General features: G+C 50.2%; 2 protein-coding genes across 2 annotated transcripts in view; one reads left to right on the plus strand and one right to left on the minus strand.

Annotated features, from left to right (window-relative positions):
- MGAT4A (alpha-1,3-mannosyl-glycoprotein 4-beta-N-acetylglucosaminyltransferase A) overlaps positions 1 to 14,054 on the plus strand; it is a 504,464-nt gene that overhangs the window by 322,964 nt on the left and 167,446 nt on the right. The gene's annotated exons all lie outside the window — the stretch shown is intronic.
- Positions 1 to 14,054, minus strand: part of CNGA3 (cyclic nucleotide gated channel subunit alpha 3) — a 42,977-nt gene that overhangs the window by 11,938 nt on the left and 16,985 nt on the right. Inside the window, exons 3-5 of the mRNA XM_067704214.1 lie at positions 9,123 to 9,236; positions 6,683 to 6,862; positions 3,136 to 3,189 (exon numbers count right to left, since the gene is read on the minus strand). Of these exons, the coding sequence (XP_067560315.1) occupies positions 3,136 to 3,189; positions 6,683 to 6,862; positions 9,123 to 9,236 (348 nt within the window). The remainder of the gene's footprint in view (positions 1 to 3,135; positions 3,190 to 6,682; positions 6,863 to 9,122; positions 9,237 to 14,054) is intronic.

Below are 14,054 nucleotides of genomic sequence, written 5' to 3' on the forward strand. Positions count from 1 at the left end.
TGAAGCCACTTCCACATTTTAGGTATTTGTTACAGCAGCACTCCACTTCTGGGATCGAAAGCTGTGTTGTTGATTTTCTACTGTTGCCATAACAAATTACCACAAGTGTAGTATCTTAGAACAACCCAAATTTATTCTCTTACAGTTCTGGAGATTGGAAGAAGTCATATAATCTGACTGGATGAAAATCAAGGTGCACTCAGGCTGTGTTCCTTTTTGGAGGCTCTGGAGAGAATCTGTTTCCTGCTCACTGGGACTGCAGGCAGAATCCAGCTCCTTGAAGCTCAGGACCAAGGTCCCTGTTCTCCTGCTGGCTGTAGATGGAGGGCTATCCCTGGCTTTTGGAGGCTGCGGCATCCATGGCTCAGGCCTCCCTCCCCACTTCCTCCATCTTCCAAACCAGCAATGACAGGACGGTCCCACTCACACTGCGAATCTCTCCTCCTTCCGTCTCATATCTCTGACTCACTCTCCTACATCCCACTTCTGCTTTTAAGAACTCATGTGATTACACTGGGCCCACCTGGATAATCCAGAATAATCTCTCCATCTGCAGGTCCTTAAATTTAATCACATTTGCAAAGTCTCCTTTGTCATGTAAAATAATCTACTCACAGGTTCCAGGGATTAGGATGGAAACATTTTTGGTGAGGTTGTGGTAGTGAAATTACTCTGCTTCCCACAGTAGTCAATATTGATTGATCATTTACTATGTACTCAGCACTTCACATGTATTAGAATAGTCTTAACACAACTCTGTAAGACGCCAGTTACAATCCCTATTTCACAAGTCGGGAAACTGATGCACAGAGAGGTCAGGTAACTTGCTCAAGGTCACAAAGCTCTTAGGTGGTTGAGTTGGGATGCAAATGCACTTAACCAGTACATACATTAAACATATTGCATCTGTCTATGTATCTGTGTATCTATGTATCCATGTATCTATCTATTCAATATATATGCCTAGAGAAAACTTGGAGGGATATTTGCCAACATGTGAAGAGGGGTTGTCTCTGATAATGGGGTTCAACTGCTAACGTAAAGTGTACTTTTTTATGGGTGTATGCTCGTGGGTGCTTTTCTGTGTTTTCTAAGTTTTTGACAATGAGCATATTAATAAACTAAGAACAAAAGTTGTTAGAATCTTTAAATGAGAAGAGCAAGGACACTCACCCATCCTCTGTTCTCTTGAATCTACTGGTCTTTCTGCAGCTGAAGTCTTAATGTCAAGTCACCAGCAGAGGGAGCTGCCCACAAGCTTATCGGGCACACTTAGCCCTGCTGGGAGTTTAATTACACCAGGCTCTGTCACCCTTGTTCAGGATTTGTGGCCCCAAGTTACAAGCTTTGGACTTTCCTCTGGCTACCAACCTGCTGAGGGCCTAGGGAAGACCCCGTGCCATCCAGCTGTGTCCCGGAATCCACCCAGCACTGCCCCAGGGGACATACACAGAGCTACACAACGAGGCTGGTTTTGGCTGAGAACAGATTGATCGGGAGAAAGAAACTTTCAGAACCCATGGGACTAAGTGAAAATGCTAGAAATGTGGTGGAAGAATGGGGGAAGGTGTCCACAAGAATTACTTGTGTATCTTTGTACCCAGGTGGCTCCATTTGGGGGCAGCCCCCAATGTTGTCCCTCGGTCCTTGGCTGCAGTGTGCACCCACGATATGAGCCCATCGGAAAAGATTTATAAGAGCCTGATGTAGCTGACGGCATCCACACCATCCTTGCCCACATCCCAGCCCCAGGATGGAGAAGCCTGGAGACCCACCCACAAGACCTCTACCTATGGTTTCTGGTGCCCTGAGGCTTGCCTGACTGCGGGACTCAACACCAGGTTTCCAAGGGCATCAAACACATATCACAGTAGCTATCATTTTGCAGATTAAATCATTTCATTTTTCTTGACTGTTGGCATTTGGATCTCTGGATTTGATGTCCCAATTTATGTAAACAAAATGCAACTAAGGGGGAGAGGATGGGGGAGGGATCAACTGGGAGTTTGGGATTAGCAGATGCAAACTAGTATATATAGAATGGATAAACAACAAGGTCCTACTGTAGAGCACAGGGAACTATATTCAATATCCTGTGATAAACCATAATGGAAAAGAATCTGAAAAAGAATATACGTATGTGTAACTGAATCACTTTGCTGTATTCCAGAAACTAACACAACATTGTAAACTCACTTCAATTAAAAAAATACATTTAAAAAACAAACAAAGAAGCCCCCAAATGCAACTAAGGTTCACGGAGGGAAAATGGAAAGAAGTTCTATCAGAAGAACAAAGGGAAATAACAAGAAGAAGTTCTATCAGAAGAACAAAGGGAAATAACAAGAAGAAGCCTCGGCACAGTTCTCGGTCGGCTGGAAGTCAAGGAGTTGGCATTTCTTGGCTGATACGGATGGTTTTCCCCCCTAAGCTCCAGCTGAGACCCCCCTCCGCTCCTACCTCCATGGTGTTCTAAAAAGGAAGGCTGGAGAGCGGGGCACACACACACACACGTGTTCACACACAAACATGGTCACACACATACGCACACTGTGTGCTTGGGCTCCTGGGTGAGGCTGCCAGAATCACACAGCAAACTGCTCTGCCCGCTCGGCACCGGGTGGCAGGAAGGGATTTCGGTGGGTCACGGTTTCAAGAGGCTAATCTCTGGCACTATTTAAATCTCCTCTTTCCACTGTCCCGATCACGCCCTCCACATTGGCCTGAATTGGCTTGAAGACAAGGGCACTTCACCGGCACACAGGAGCCTGAGGATGTAGAATGGGAAGTGCATTCTCATCATGAAGGAGGTTTAGCCACTGCTCTGTAAAGGGACTCCAGCTTTGCACCTTCAGATACATAGCAACAGAGGTGTTAGCGTTGAAAATGTTTACTGAGCCAACCCCTTCTCTTTCTAGATGAGAACAATGAGAGACACAGAGATAAAAGGACCTGCCCAAAGAAGTCACACAGACCAGGTCCCTCTCCCCATTTGTCTACGGGGATGGGTTTCCAATGGAAGGAGCAGGACCCTAGAATGGTCTGGTGGGGTTTGGGGGAGGTAGCAGTACAAAGCTGGGGTGTCTACAGGGAGGTGGTTGGCCGCAGGGAGTGGGAGGGAGCAGAGGTACTCACTCCTTCTCTGAGTTGTTGCAGGCATTGGTGTTGCTTCTGGCCAGGGGCCGGTCACTGCGGGGAGGTGAAGAGAGCACAGCATGGGAATCTGAACTCAAGTCCAATTGCTGGGGACCCCTTGCCCCCAGGCAGTTATTCTGGGACTCCCATCCCCTGTCTCACGGGCCTTTCCACACAGCTTGAACAGAGGGAACTGTTATTGTCAGGGACAGACATTGTTTTGTGAGTAGTTAGTGTTGGTGAAGGGGAGAGGATGAACACCTGGGTAAACTGAGGCTTCTGAATAACTGAGGATTAACTCTTTGAATCCCACCCAGCATCCTAGCCTCGATTCCTCTCAACGTCCTCCAGTTTTAGCACGTGCCAGTCAGTGGGCCAGGCGCTATGGGGGGGGGGCACAGAGACCACCCGGCGTGGCGCCTGCCCTTAGGTGCTCCTGGGTGAACAGGCCAAGCTCCTTGGACCAGAATGGACATAGTTAGCAGCACCTTGCTGCCCCCTCTGCAGAGACATGGCTGTCACAGGGCCCTTCCCTTGGAAACCCCATCACAGGGGCCGCTTCCAGTTCACAGGACAAAAAAATGGACTCTTGGGCTTCCCTGGTGGCGCAGTGGTTGAGAATCTGCCTGCCAATGCAAGGGACACGGGTTCAAGCCTTGGTCTGGGAAGATCCCACATGCCGCAGAGCAACTAGGCCCGTGAGCCACAACTACTGAGCCTGCGCGTCCGGAGCCTGTGCTCCGCAACAAGAGAGGCTGCAATAGTGAGAGGCCCGTGCAGCGCGATTAAGAGTGGCCCCCGCTTGCCGCAACTAGAGAAAGCCCTCGCGCAGCAACGAAGACCCAACACAGCCAAAAATAAATAAATAAATTAAAAAAAAAAAAAAAGGACTCTGGGCAGAGCTGCCCCAGGTTTCAGCCCATCCTCCCCCTTCCCCTGCCCCACATTCATCTTAGAACTCCAGGGCCTGCCATCCCAGATCTATGTGAGAATCTGGTAGAAGGCGGGGGCTGGTTTCACAACCAAGCACGTCTACTGAAAGCTGGATTGGGCAGTACTTGGTGATGTTCTTTAGGAAAAGGCGTGATCTCCCTGAGCTCACCTGCCAGTTCACACCTTTGACAGCTGGTTTTAGAAAGCCAGCCTGGCCTCACAGGGCTAGAGGGCAGCTTGCCTGTCTGTGGTGACTGCAGACCATTCACAGGACAGGAGACCCCGGGGCCCAGAGCCAGCTGCTGGTGACACTCCAGCCTGACTCTCAGGGCACCTGTTCTATGATGTTGAACATCCAGCCAAATGCCTTTTTGGTACTTCTACTCATCCCTCCCAAGCCTCCCTCTCCCCATCCAGGATGTGGCTCTAACTGCTTGTTTCAGGATTGGTTCAGATCATCTAAAATTCCCCTGGGGAATCAAAACTGTGAGATTACGGAGGAAAGTTTAGCTCTCTGGGGTGCAGTCGCCCGTGAGCTGCACCATAATCTGCCATAATCTCATCGGGCCAAACCCACAGGAGAACTAAGACCCATCTCTGCATACACTTTGCTTTGCTGATGGGACTTGGCCTTGAAAATTCAAAGTCTTCTTCCCCCAGGAAGCCTCCCTGATTGATCTGCTCCCATCCTGCACCTATGCATTCACCTGCCCACTCTGAACCTTCCAGCAAGTGACCAGGCATTGGTGGCATAGTTGGGGCCTGGTTCTGATGGGGTCATCCCTCCATTAATCTGGTCATATAGGGAAATGGGCAGAGTCTAATGTTCATCTCCATGAGTCTAAAGTTGTGGAGAAGAAGTTTGATCAATTAAGCCAAGGAAGTCTTTGCTTGCCTAAAAGGAACTGAACCAGACTGGCTGGCTTGCTAGCAAACCTCCTTTCCTCCCCCACTCTTTCCTCCTCCTCCACCCTCCCTTCGTCCTTAGCTGCCAGCCCTCCTGTCTTTCTGGCTCAGCAGCGAACAGCATGTGGGCCTCGTGGTCCTGGTACTCCCTCACAGCCTGGGATGCCTGGCCCTGGGAACCTGGGATGGCCCTGCACACATCCAGCCAGCACCCAGGCCCTCCACGGTCCCCTTCCCACAGCCCAGGGAGCCCGAGGGTTTATAGTCCAAGCTCATGGGAAAAGGGAGCCTGAGAACGCTGCTCCACTGGGCCTCTGGCTCTCAGCCAGAGATTCTCACACCTTTCCCCAGCAGAGAAGACTAATGTACATCTCCTAATGTCTCTGGCAAGACATCTCTTTGAACTCTCATAATTTATCTTAAATACGCTTGTACATTTTGCAATGCACTGCATAACCTGTAATAAACATAACCCCCTGCCCCAAATCTGGAAATAAAATCAAAGCTCCAAAAAGATTCATCTGTTTCCCCTGAGGCTTCATGGCCTTTACTCCCCAGGGGCTTTCTTTGCCTTTTCGAGGGGCCCGCAACCGAGCCCTTCTGTTCCTTTGACTCCAAAACAGACAGCATTTTCTCTAGCAAATTATACAGGGACTGTCTGTTCTGCAACAGTCATGCTTCTTTTTTCACACTTTACGTCTTCTAAACCCTGGCATAACCTAGAGAATTCAGCCAAAAGACCTTTTCAAGCCCCTTTTTCCTTAAAACAGGTTCTGAGCAAGTGTCCTCCTGTTTGTGAGGCTGAGAGGAGGTCTGCTTCCCCTGAACGTGTTACCTCTTCTCCCCCAACTGCCCCAAGGGTCCTAAAGAGACCCTCTGCTGTTCAGCAACAATGGATTCAACCCACGGTCGCCCAGTGGTCTCCCCGCCCACCAGAGGCTGGGGTGACTTCTCAAGAACACGAGAAGAGGGGGAGGGGAGGCAGCAGCTCTGTGCGGGGGTGGGGGCAGGGGGATTGGGGGGTGTCAGTCCAGCCCCTGCAGAGTTCTCTACTTGCAGGCACCACTGGGCAGGGGCCGTGCAAGGTGCTCAGAGCCCTTGTTCTGCAGACCCTTCTACTGAAAAGCAGACACTCTCCTCATCCCCCATCCTACTCCCACCTACTGTGCTCCCTATGGTTCTTAAACCAACCTGGGGCGAGGATGGTTCCCCTTCAAAGTTCTAACCAACCTTTGGACCTTTTCCCCAGAAGAATGTACGTATACCCATCCATAAAATTGTGGGCACCATCTAGGTACTCCCTGAGGTTCGTGGTACAAAAGCCCCAGTTTTTTAGCAAGGTGGGTCACAGTGCAAGGTGAGTAGGATGAGGGTCCTTTAACGGAGAGATTGGTGAGGCTAACGTCCCGGGTGCGATTCTGAGAGCACCAACTCCAGGGGGCGCTAGCGGGAGCTCCGCGGAGGACATGGTCAGCTGCCCATGAGGCTGGGGCCTCCGGTTAAAGGGTTTCCGCTCCCGCAGGGCTTCTTGGGCTCATGTGGAGACTCCTAGAGCATGAGTGTTCCCCCAGGACAGACCCCTTCTTCAGGGAACAGCTGAGGGACTGGTGCTCCCGGCCACCCGGGGGGCGGCGGGTATCCACGCTGCATGGAAGGGGCAGCAGGTGCTTCCCTCCCCGTTTGGGGCAGGCAGCCCCGCCTCCCTTACCTTCTCCCTCTGTCTGGAGGCTCCTGGCTGCCCGCGTTGTTCTGGACATGGCTTCCGCGGCTGGACACCTCCTTAAGCTCGGCTCCGTGGAAACGCTCCAGGGAAGAGTCAGGCCTCTGGTCCTCGTGGCGTAAGTGCCTTGCGGCCCAGGCACGCAGCGAGATGATGAGGCGTGACAACCTGGAAGGGCACAGACCCGCAGCGAGGGCGGTGTGGAAGGAGACGGAAGCCCCCTCCCAGAGGGCTGGGGCAGGGGCAGAGATGCCGGCAGGATGTGGGTCCCAGGGCCGGTCTCAGGTTTGCACGCCACCCCCTGCCCCCACTCGCCAGAGCCTTTTCTTCCCTCCACCTCTGCCACCTGGGACGGAGCTTCCTCCATAAGGGACATTTCTTCATTATGGCTTTGTCCCTTTAACACCTGGACTCCATCAAAGGCACGATCCTGCCAATGGGCCATTTAGCAAGCTTTTCTGCTCATCTTTCCTTCTGCCCCATGTAGAGCTCTTTGTTACGACAGGTAAGCATAGGAACAGTAAAAAAAATACAATTTCCGAATAGTGATAAAATTCAGAGCAAGGTATAAAGGAACAAGCACCCAGATACAACCTAGGTTCTTTCCCCAGCCCTTGTCCTATGAATTGCTCTTCATACAAACTCTTGTTTTCTCCCCATCCCTGTGCAGAAGTTCCTATGCAATGTGCCCTGACCTCTCTCCTGGAGCGGACACCACCCGGGCCGCAAGCACCTGAGACCAGGCAGTCCACACGCCCAGAGCTCATCTTAGCTTCAGTTTTCTGTAAAAAAGCTTCCCTCAGCCCTGCCTCTTGCTTCCCCGTCTTGGCCAGGGGGGAACGGAAAGAGAGACTCAACTATTTCTTGGAGTTCAGCTTTCCTGACTGGGCACCCACTGTGCACGCCACTGTCCCCAAGAAATCAGTTCTGAGCAACCTGGCATGGAGTCATGAATTGTCACATACCTTGATCCCCATCACACACTTGTGACCATAGCCTAAGGGAATAAGTTGAAGTGAGGCAACATCCCACGAACAGAGATGCTTACAGCGGCTGCTGCAGATGAATGGCAAGGTGCCTGCCCAGCCCAACCTCTCTGCTCTGACACTCCCCACACCCACATCCTCCCTCTGCTGAGGGAGAGAAGCAAGGTCATACTCCCCGGAGCTCCAGCCTCAGCCAACAGGCTCGGGGATGGACGACTGACCCACAGAGTCACTCAAGCCTCGGAACTAAAAACCACTCCAGATGGGGTTGGGTGTTTCAACTCAGGATCATATGGTGAAGGCTGTGTTCAGCCTGTGCCTGCTGAGGTGTGAGCAGAGAAAGCCAGAAACGTAGGAGGCACGCAGGCAAAAAGCACACAGATCATGAAATGCTGCTAGAGAAACGAGAGAGGGAAGGCAGCTGCTTCCCCACGGCCCCTTATGAGCCCCACTGGCTCCATTTCCACAAGGTGGCCTGGATCTTAGCTTACACCAGCCCCTGCCCCAGCCCTACCCTTTTCATTTGAGCTAGTTGAAGGTGTTCTCTAACTTACGATCAACAGGCCTTTTATTAGTAAGATATTTTATTAGTAAGACAAAAAACACTGGAAATCACTTAAATGCCCAGCTGTAAGTGGCTAGTGAAATAAATAATCCTCCACAATGAAAAACATGAAGAATAACTAGATAAATTAATTTTTTTGCAATACTCTTAAGCAAAACCTGTAGAACACGTGACTGTATGAAACTCTGGCTTTGGTAAAAAAAAAAATATCAGTGGAAGGAAATAATGAGCCCAACGTTTGTTGAGCGCCCGTCGTAAGGCAGCGCTGGGCTCTGCCGCAGCCCTCATGTTACTAGATGCATCTTTAGATGAGATGTGAAAGGTGAAATGACTTCCTTCAGGTGGTACAGCTACTGAAGCCGGAGGACAGATGTCATCAGAAGGGAGACAGAGCTCGGAGCCTAGTTAATCTTCCAAATACTTTTGCGAGGACGTAAGCTATGAAGTCTAGACCCATACGAGTGAGGACCTGCCAGGGGCTATTTCCGACAGAGCCACGATTGCCCTCTGTGTGCCACCGTGATCCACCCAACGGTCTCCCACAGCTGGCTGATCTTTCTTCTGAATTCTTTTCTGAAACTTCTCTGGTTGGCTTTTTTTCCCTTGAATTCTTCCAGAATTGAGCAAGTACCTCAATATCACTTTTTATGAGAGCAATTTCAGATAGAGGCAGTTTTTCTTAGACTTTTCTGAGCTCGGAACACCTGACCCAAGAGGAAATGACTCCCTGATAGATTTCTGACTCCGCTTCTCCTGCCTCTTTCTTCTCCAAATCTGCAACCCTACCCTCAACCACCATTTCTTCCTGAGACTTATCTACCTTCTTTCTGCCTCTGTCTGCCCTTTCCCAAGGTGAGGGCTGAGACCGGTCGGTTACCTGGCAGGCCCCTGGCTGGTGAAGGAGCTTCGCTTGGATTCAGCCAGTCCTCTGGTCTCCATGGTGATGCCTTCTTGCAGTTCTGACGGTGTCTCCTCACATGGCAAGTGGGTCCTAGGAAATCAAATATGCAGCAAGCGAAATTGATTTCAAGCTCATCCTTGACATTGATTTCCAACCTCCTGGACACGTTGAGGACTGAGATGGCCAGATGCCCTGCTTAAAGAGGAAAGCTACTGTCACAGATCCTCACCCCAGAGCTCCCCACTTCAGTTCATACTCCAGCAGCAGCCAGCAGGTCCTGGCTTTCAGGAGAAAGTGGCTTTTCCTTTATGACAAGGAGGCTACTGCCCATAGCCCAGGTGAAAAGGGCAAGCCAGCAGCAAATGGTCCTTATTAGAGCACTGGGGGCGGGGTGGTGGGGGGGAGGTCCCGGGCCTGCATCTGGAGCCACAGCAGCTGTTTCCATGCAAGGATTCCAGAACAAGGATTTTGGTTCACACACATCTCTGCATACTGAGATCCTATCTCCTAAAGTTGGATCAAGTGCCGTCTCCTTCAGGAGGTCTTCCCTTGCCCCCTGTCGTAGTGTGTGGGTACTGCAGGAGCCCACTGGTTAAGAGGAGGGTCCGGCCATACTGTAAGGAATTGGCCTAGCCCTCCACGTGCATTTGTGTAGTGCTTTCAAATGAAAATCCATTTCTGCTGTGCCCTTTTGCCAAGCCCTAACCTGTGTCCCCTGTAATGCAGAGGGAAGCGGGGCGGGGACCTCACCTGTGCAATTCAGGGCAAAAAGCAACAGCACCCACAGGACAGGTGTCCACAGCTCAGTCTGAGCATCAGCAGAGCCTCGTGTTTGTTGAACTTCCTGGAATAAGACCTCTCTGCTGGGGTGTAATTTTCCTTTTTTCCCTTTCTTTTAAAACTTCCTAGGGCTGAAGTTTGATCAGCCTGATTAAAAGCCATCCAGGCATTGGCCTCCAGGGATTTGCATTTCATTCTATGAGTCTTGGAGAGCCCAGGCAAGACAAATTAATTCGATCACGTGACCTATTCCAGCCTAATCAGCCTTCTTAACAAGGTGGCAACGCGGCTGAAGAAGCAAGCAAGAATTAATGTCAGGGCAAAGGCTCTATCTCTCCCCAGTGAGTGATTCGAAGTCAGAATCCCCTATCTCAGCCGCCAAGCCGCTGCCTCTTCCTTTCTGCAACCTCCCTGCCGTCTCCAGCATGGGGAGCTCACTACCATTCCATGGCTCCTCCAGGTCTTCTCTGCACAGCCCTGATTGCCGGCAGGTTCTTCTCTCCCTCAGCTTCCCCATATCGAGGATACGCTTTTTTTTGCTTTGCTGGAACCACATGGAGTCAGGCAACTTCATCTTCTAAAAGACCGCCTTCCATGAAGGGACAGCTCTCACACCTGTGCTGCCTCGTTTTTCCAGGCTAGACGCATCAGCTCACCCAGGCTTTCCTCATCAGGTTCAAGTCTCTTCCCTGTCATGGTCATTCTCTTGTGAGCAGGTTCCTGTATTCTTGCCTGACTGGGCACAGAGACTGAGAACCACCCTGCTGTTACTGGAGCCCAAGACATGCTTTTGGTACCCCATCACCAGCTACCATCATCCAAAACCCAATGTCTTATAACATGTGCTGCTGCTAAGCCAGAAGGCCTTGTCTTATGCATGTAGAATTGATTTGTTGGAAATAAGTATTGGACTCTCCCATTTATCTGAGTCACTTGATGTTTTGGCACCCTTGGTATGCAGGGTCCTCCCAACTCCGTCTCATTCACAGATGTGATACCCGAAGTATATGCCATTTATTGACTGCTTGCTGTATGTCAGCCACATACATTTGATCACTTAATCCACATAAAAACTGTATGAGAGGAAACTGAGGTTCAGAGAGGTTAAGTAACTTCCCCAAGGTCACACAGCCAAGCGGCAAAGCGGAGATTTGTATGCCATTCCATCTCCTTTCAAAGCCTGCTCTCACCTACTCCATGAATCTGCCTTCTGTTTTCATATATGGCACTGATTAAAGCAAAAGTTGAATAGGACACAGCTGAGAGCTGAGCCCTGTGGCATGCCACTAGAGACATGGCTCTGATTCCCCTGGCTGCACTAATGTGGGCATGGCTTTTTTATTTCCAAACCGCCTAACTGAATTCTCTATACTCATAAGAGACCACTCACACCTCATCCTTATACATATGAGAGACCCTACCAGAAGCCCTGCTGCAGTTAGGAAGCTACAATACCCTTGCGCTTCTAATATTCTGCGTACTACAAAGGTGGGAATGCATGTGCAAGGCACCCGGGTCAGTTACAGGAGGAGGAGGCGGCAGGGCGACAAGTGAGTCCATCTCTCCAGTGCCTGGATCCTAGCAGCTGGCATGCTTGGGGATGGGGAGTTGGGGTGCGGGCAGCAACTAACAGCTGGGCTCTAGCTCTGCCACAGAACGTGTGCCTGGAAGATCTAGAGGCAATCCCAGGACGAGGTGTTCCGTCCCCACCAGCAGCTCCCTCCTCAGGGAGCTCTAGGCCCCGAGCAGGCGGCCCAGCATTTCTGCCTAGTCTGGATTCTGTTCATCGCGGGGGGAGTGGGGGGGGGGGGTACATCCTGAGACCAGATTTATTTGCATCAGCAGCAAAGGACTCAATGCCCACGACATCAGGGCTTGTGGGTGGGTGAGAAGGGCAGAACTCACCCCAGATTTCAAAGCAGGCCTGCAGCTGGCAGCAGTGAGAGCTACTGCAAGTGGCCTGGACCTTTGACACCTACATGAAGGGGAGGCGGCGTAGTGGGGAGCCCGGAGGCCTGGGTTCGAATTCCTACCCCAGCACCTATTAACTAAGTGTACTGTGGGCTGGTCACTTACCCTCCCTGAGTTTAATTTTCCTGGTCTTCGAAAAGAAAACAAAGGAAAAATTGATTTCATATTGATTTAAGTAATGGTCAAACACCCAAGTCCAGAAAGGCACATTTAGCTGTGAAGAATAGGAAGGGTCTTATACGATGTAAGTTCAAGGGACCCAAGGGGCCTTTTCTTCTTGATGCCTCTCCCCACTTGTTTCTTGATGCCCAGAGTTCTACCCTGCTGTCTTTCTCCCAGCTCCATAGTCTCCACCCTCGTTAAATGCCTGGGGGAATTTAAATAGCAAACCCAATTAGTTATTCCTCAGAGAAACTGATTTTATGAGGTAAATGGAAGGGGAGATTGGCTAGGAGGAGAGGAACCAAATGTCTGAGGTGATATTTTGTGTCCCCAAGGACACACAGGTACTGCCAAAAGGGCGAAACTTCTGGCAATCAGTGCAAGATCAGGGATCCAGAACCTCCCAGGGAAATACAGAGGCAGGAGAGAGCGCGGTCCAGGTACTGTCCGGCCGGGAGCTGGCTCAGGACTCGACAGGCTTCGGTCTCTGTAAAACAAGCAGATCAGGCCAGGACAACATGAAGTTGCCTTCTATCCGCAGTCTCCGGTTCTCTGTGGTGATGGTGCCTTTGCAGGAAGAAGCCCTGTGAAGTTAGTAACTAGCAAGATCAAGGGCAACTGGTGAAACAAAATGAAGTGACTGTTTTGAAAGACAAGGTCATTTTCAACCTGTAAAATGAAGCTACTGCAAGTGGCCTGGACCTTTGATGATGATGAGCTCAGATGATGAAGATGAGCTCAGAAGCTCATCTTCTGAGTTTATTTATACAGAGGAATTAATGTCCACAAGGTGAAGCTTTTTCGTCACTGGGAGGGAGCAGAGGTTCTCATCAGAATGGGAACTGGTGATTAACTTTGTGCTCTGTGGATCTGGTGTCTTCTTTCACTGACTTTGGGGACATAAGAGGAAACAGAAGTGGCCTTTTGGAACAAGGGTGGAGAAGATGATACCTTATTTTACTTTTCCTGATCTCAAGCCCTGAGGAACTAGAGTGATGGGCAGGTACTGCCCCGGCCACGTGTGACCAGGGAACTGAAGTCACTGCATTTTTGTCTTGGGTCCTGGGGAAGCAGGTTGAAAATGGTTTTCTTTTGTGGAAATTGCTTTGGGCTCTGTTCAGGGTAAAGCATGAAGAAGTCTCCTTCTCTGTAGGACACAACCCCTTATGCCCAGAAGCTCACCTAAAATAGCTACACTAGGAGACTGATCTGGGGTTTGGGGTGCCCTCGGTCCCAGCTGCAATTCTCTGTGGCAGACTGTGAAGCCTTTCTCGATTGCAGTATCTGCAAAAATATGCCAGCCAGCTCTCAAATAACTGAGTCAACCAAACAGATCTAAATAGGAAAAGCAAAATTCAAGACATTTTTATTTCTGGTCTTTTCAAGGTGTAAAGTTAATTTTTTTGTTCAAAGGAAACATCTTCATCCTTCCTTATGACTCTTCACTAGGAAAATGGGCCCAATGATTTAAAAAGAGAAACAGAAACCTGGGTCTCTAACTTGGTGAAAGACCTGGGAGGCGGGATGTCTCAGGGGTCGGGGAAACGATACTCCCTGCCTTGGGGGGCACTCAGCAAAGGACCACACTAATGCATATATTCCCAGCACAGCTGTGTGACATCATTGAGGATAAAGAGTGATTAATATTTAAGGACACACATTCATAATTATTCCTCCCAAAAGTTTTCTAAAAGGATTGGAATTTCAAGGCAAAGATCTACGATTTGTTCAAACAGCATTTCCTCCCTGCAAATAGTGATGTGAAACTTTAAAAATTTTATGTGACTGTGCCAGAGTCCTTGGCTGAAATCAATCTTACAGGGAAAACTAGTCTGTGAATTGACAGATGTTGGGCTGCTCTGGGAAGCAGGGGAGGGCTCTGGCCCCAGGCTTCCGGCCCAAGGCTGCTCCCCCCAGCCTGAACTCCTATTCTCAATCTTTGGTGATGCTAAGGAGCCATTCTGGAAACTTCTGTCTGTTAACCCACTCCTGCCT

This window comes from Pseudorca crassidens, chromosome 14 (genome assembly GCF_039906515.1).
Source record: "Pseudorca crassidens isolate mPseCra1 chromosome 14, mPseCra1.hap1, whole genome shotgun sequence".
NCBI classification, from domain to species: Eukaryota; Metazoa; Chordata; class Mammalia; order Artiodactyla; family Delphinidae; genus Pseudorca; species Pseudorca crassidens.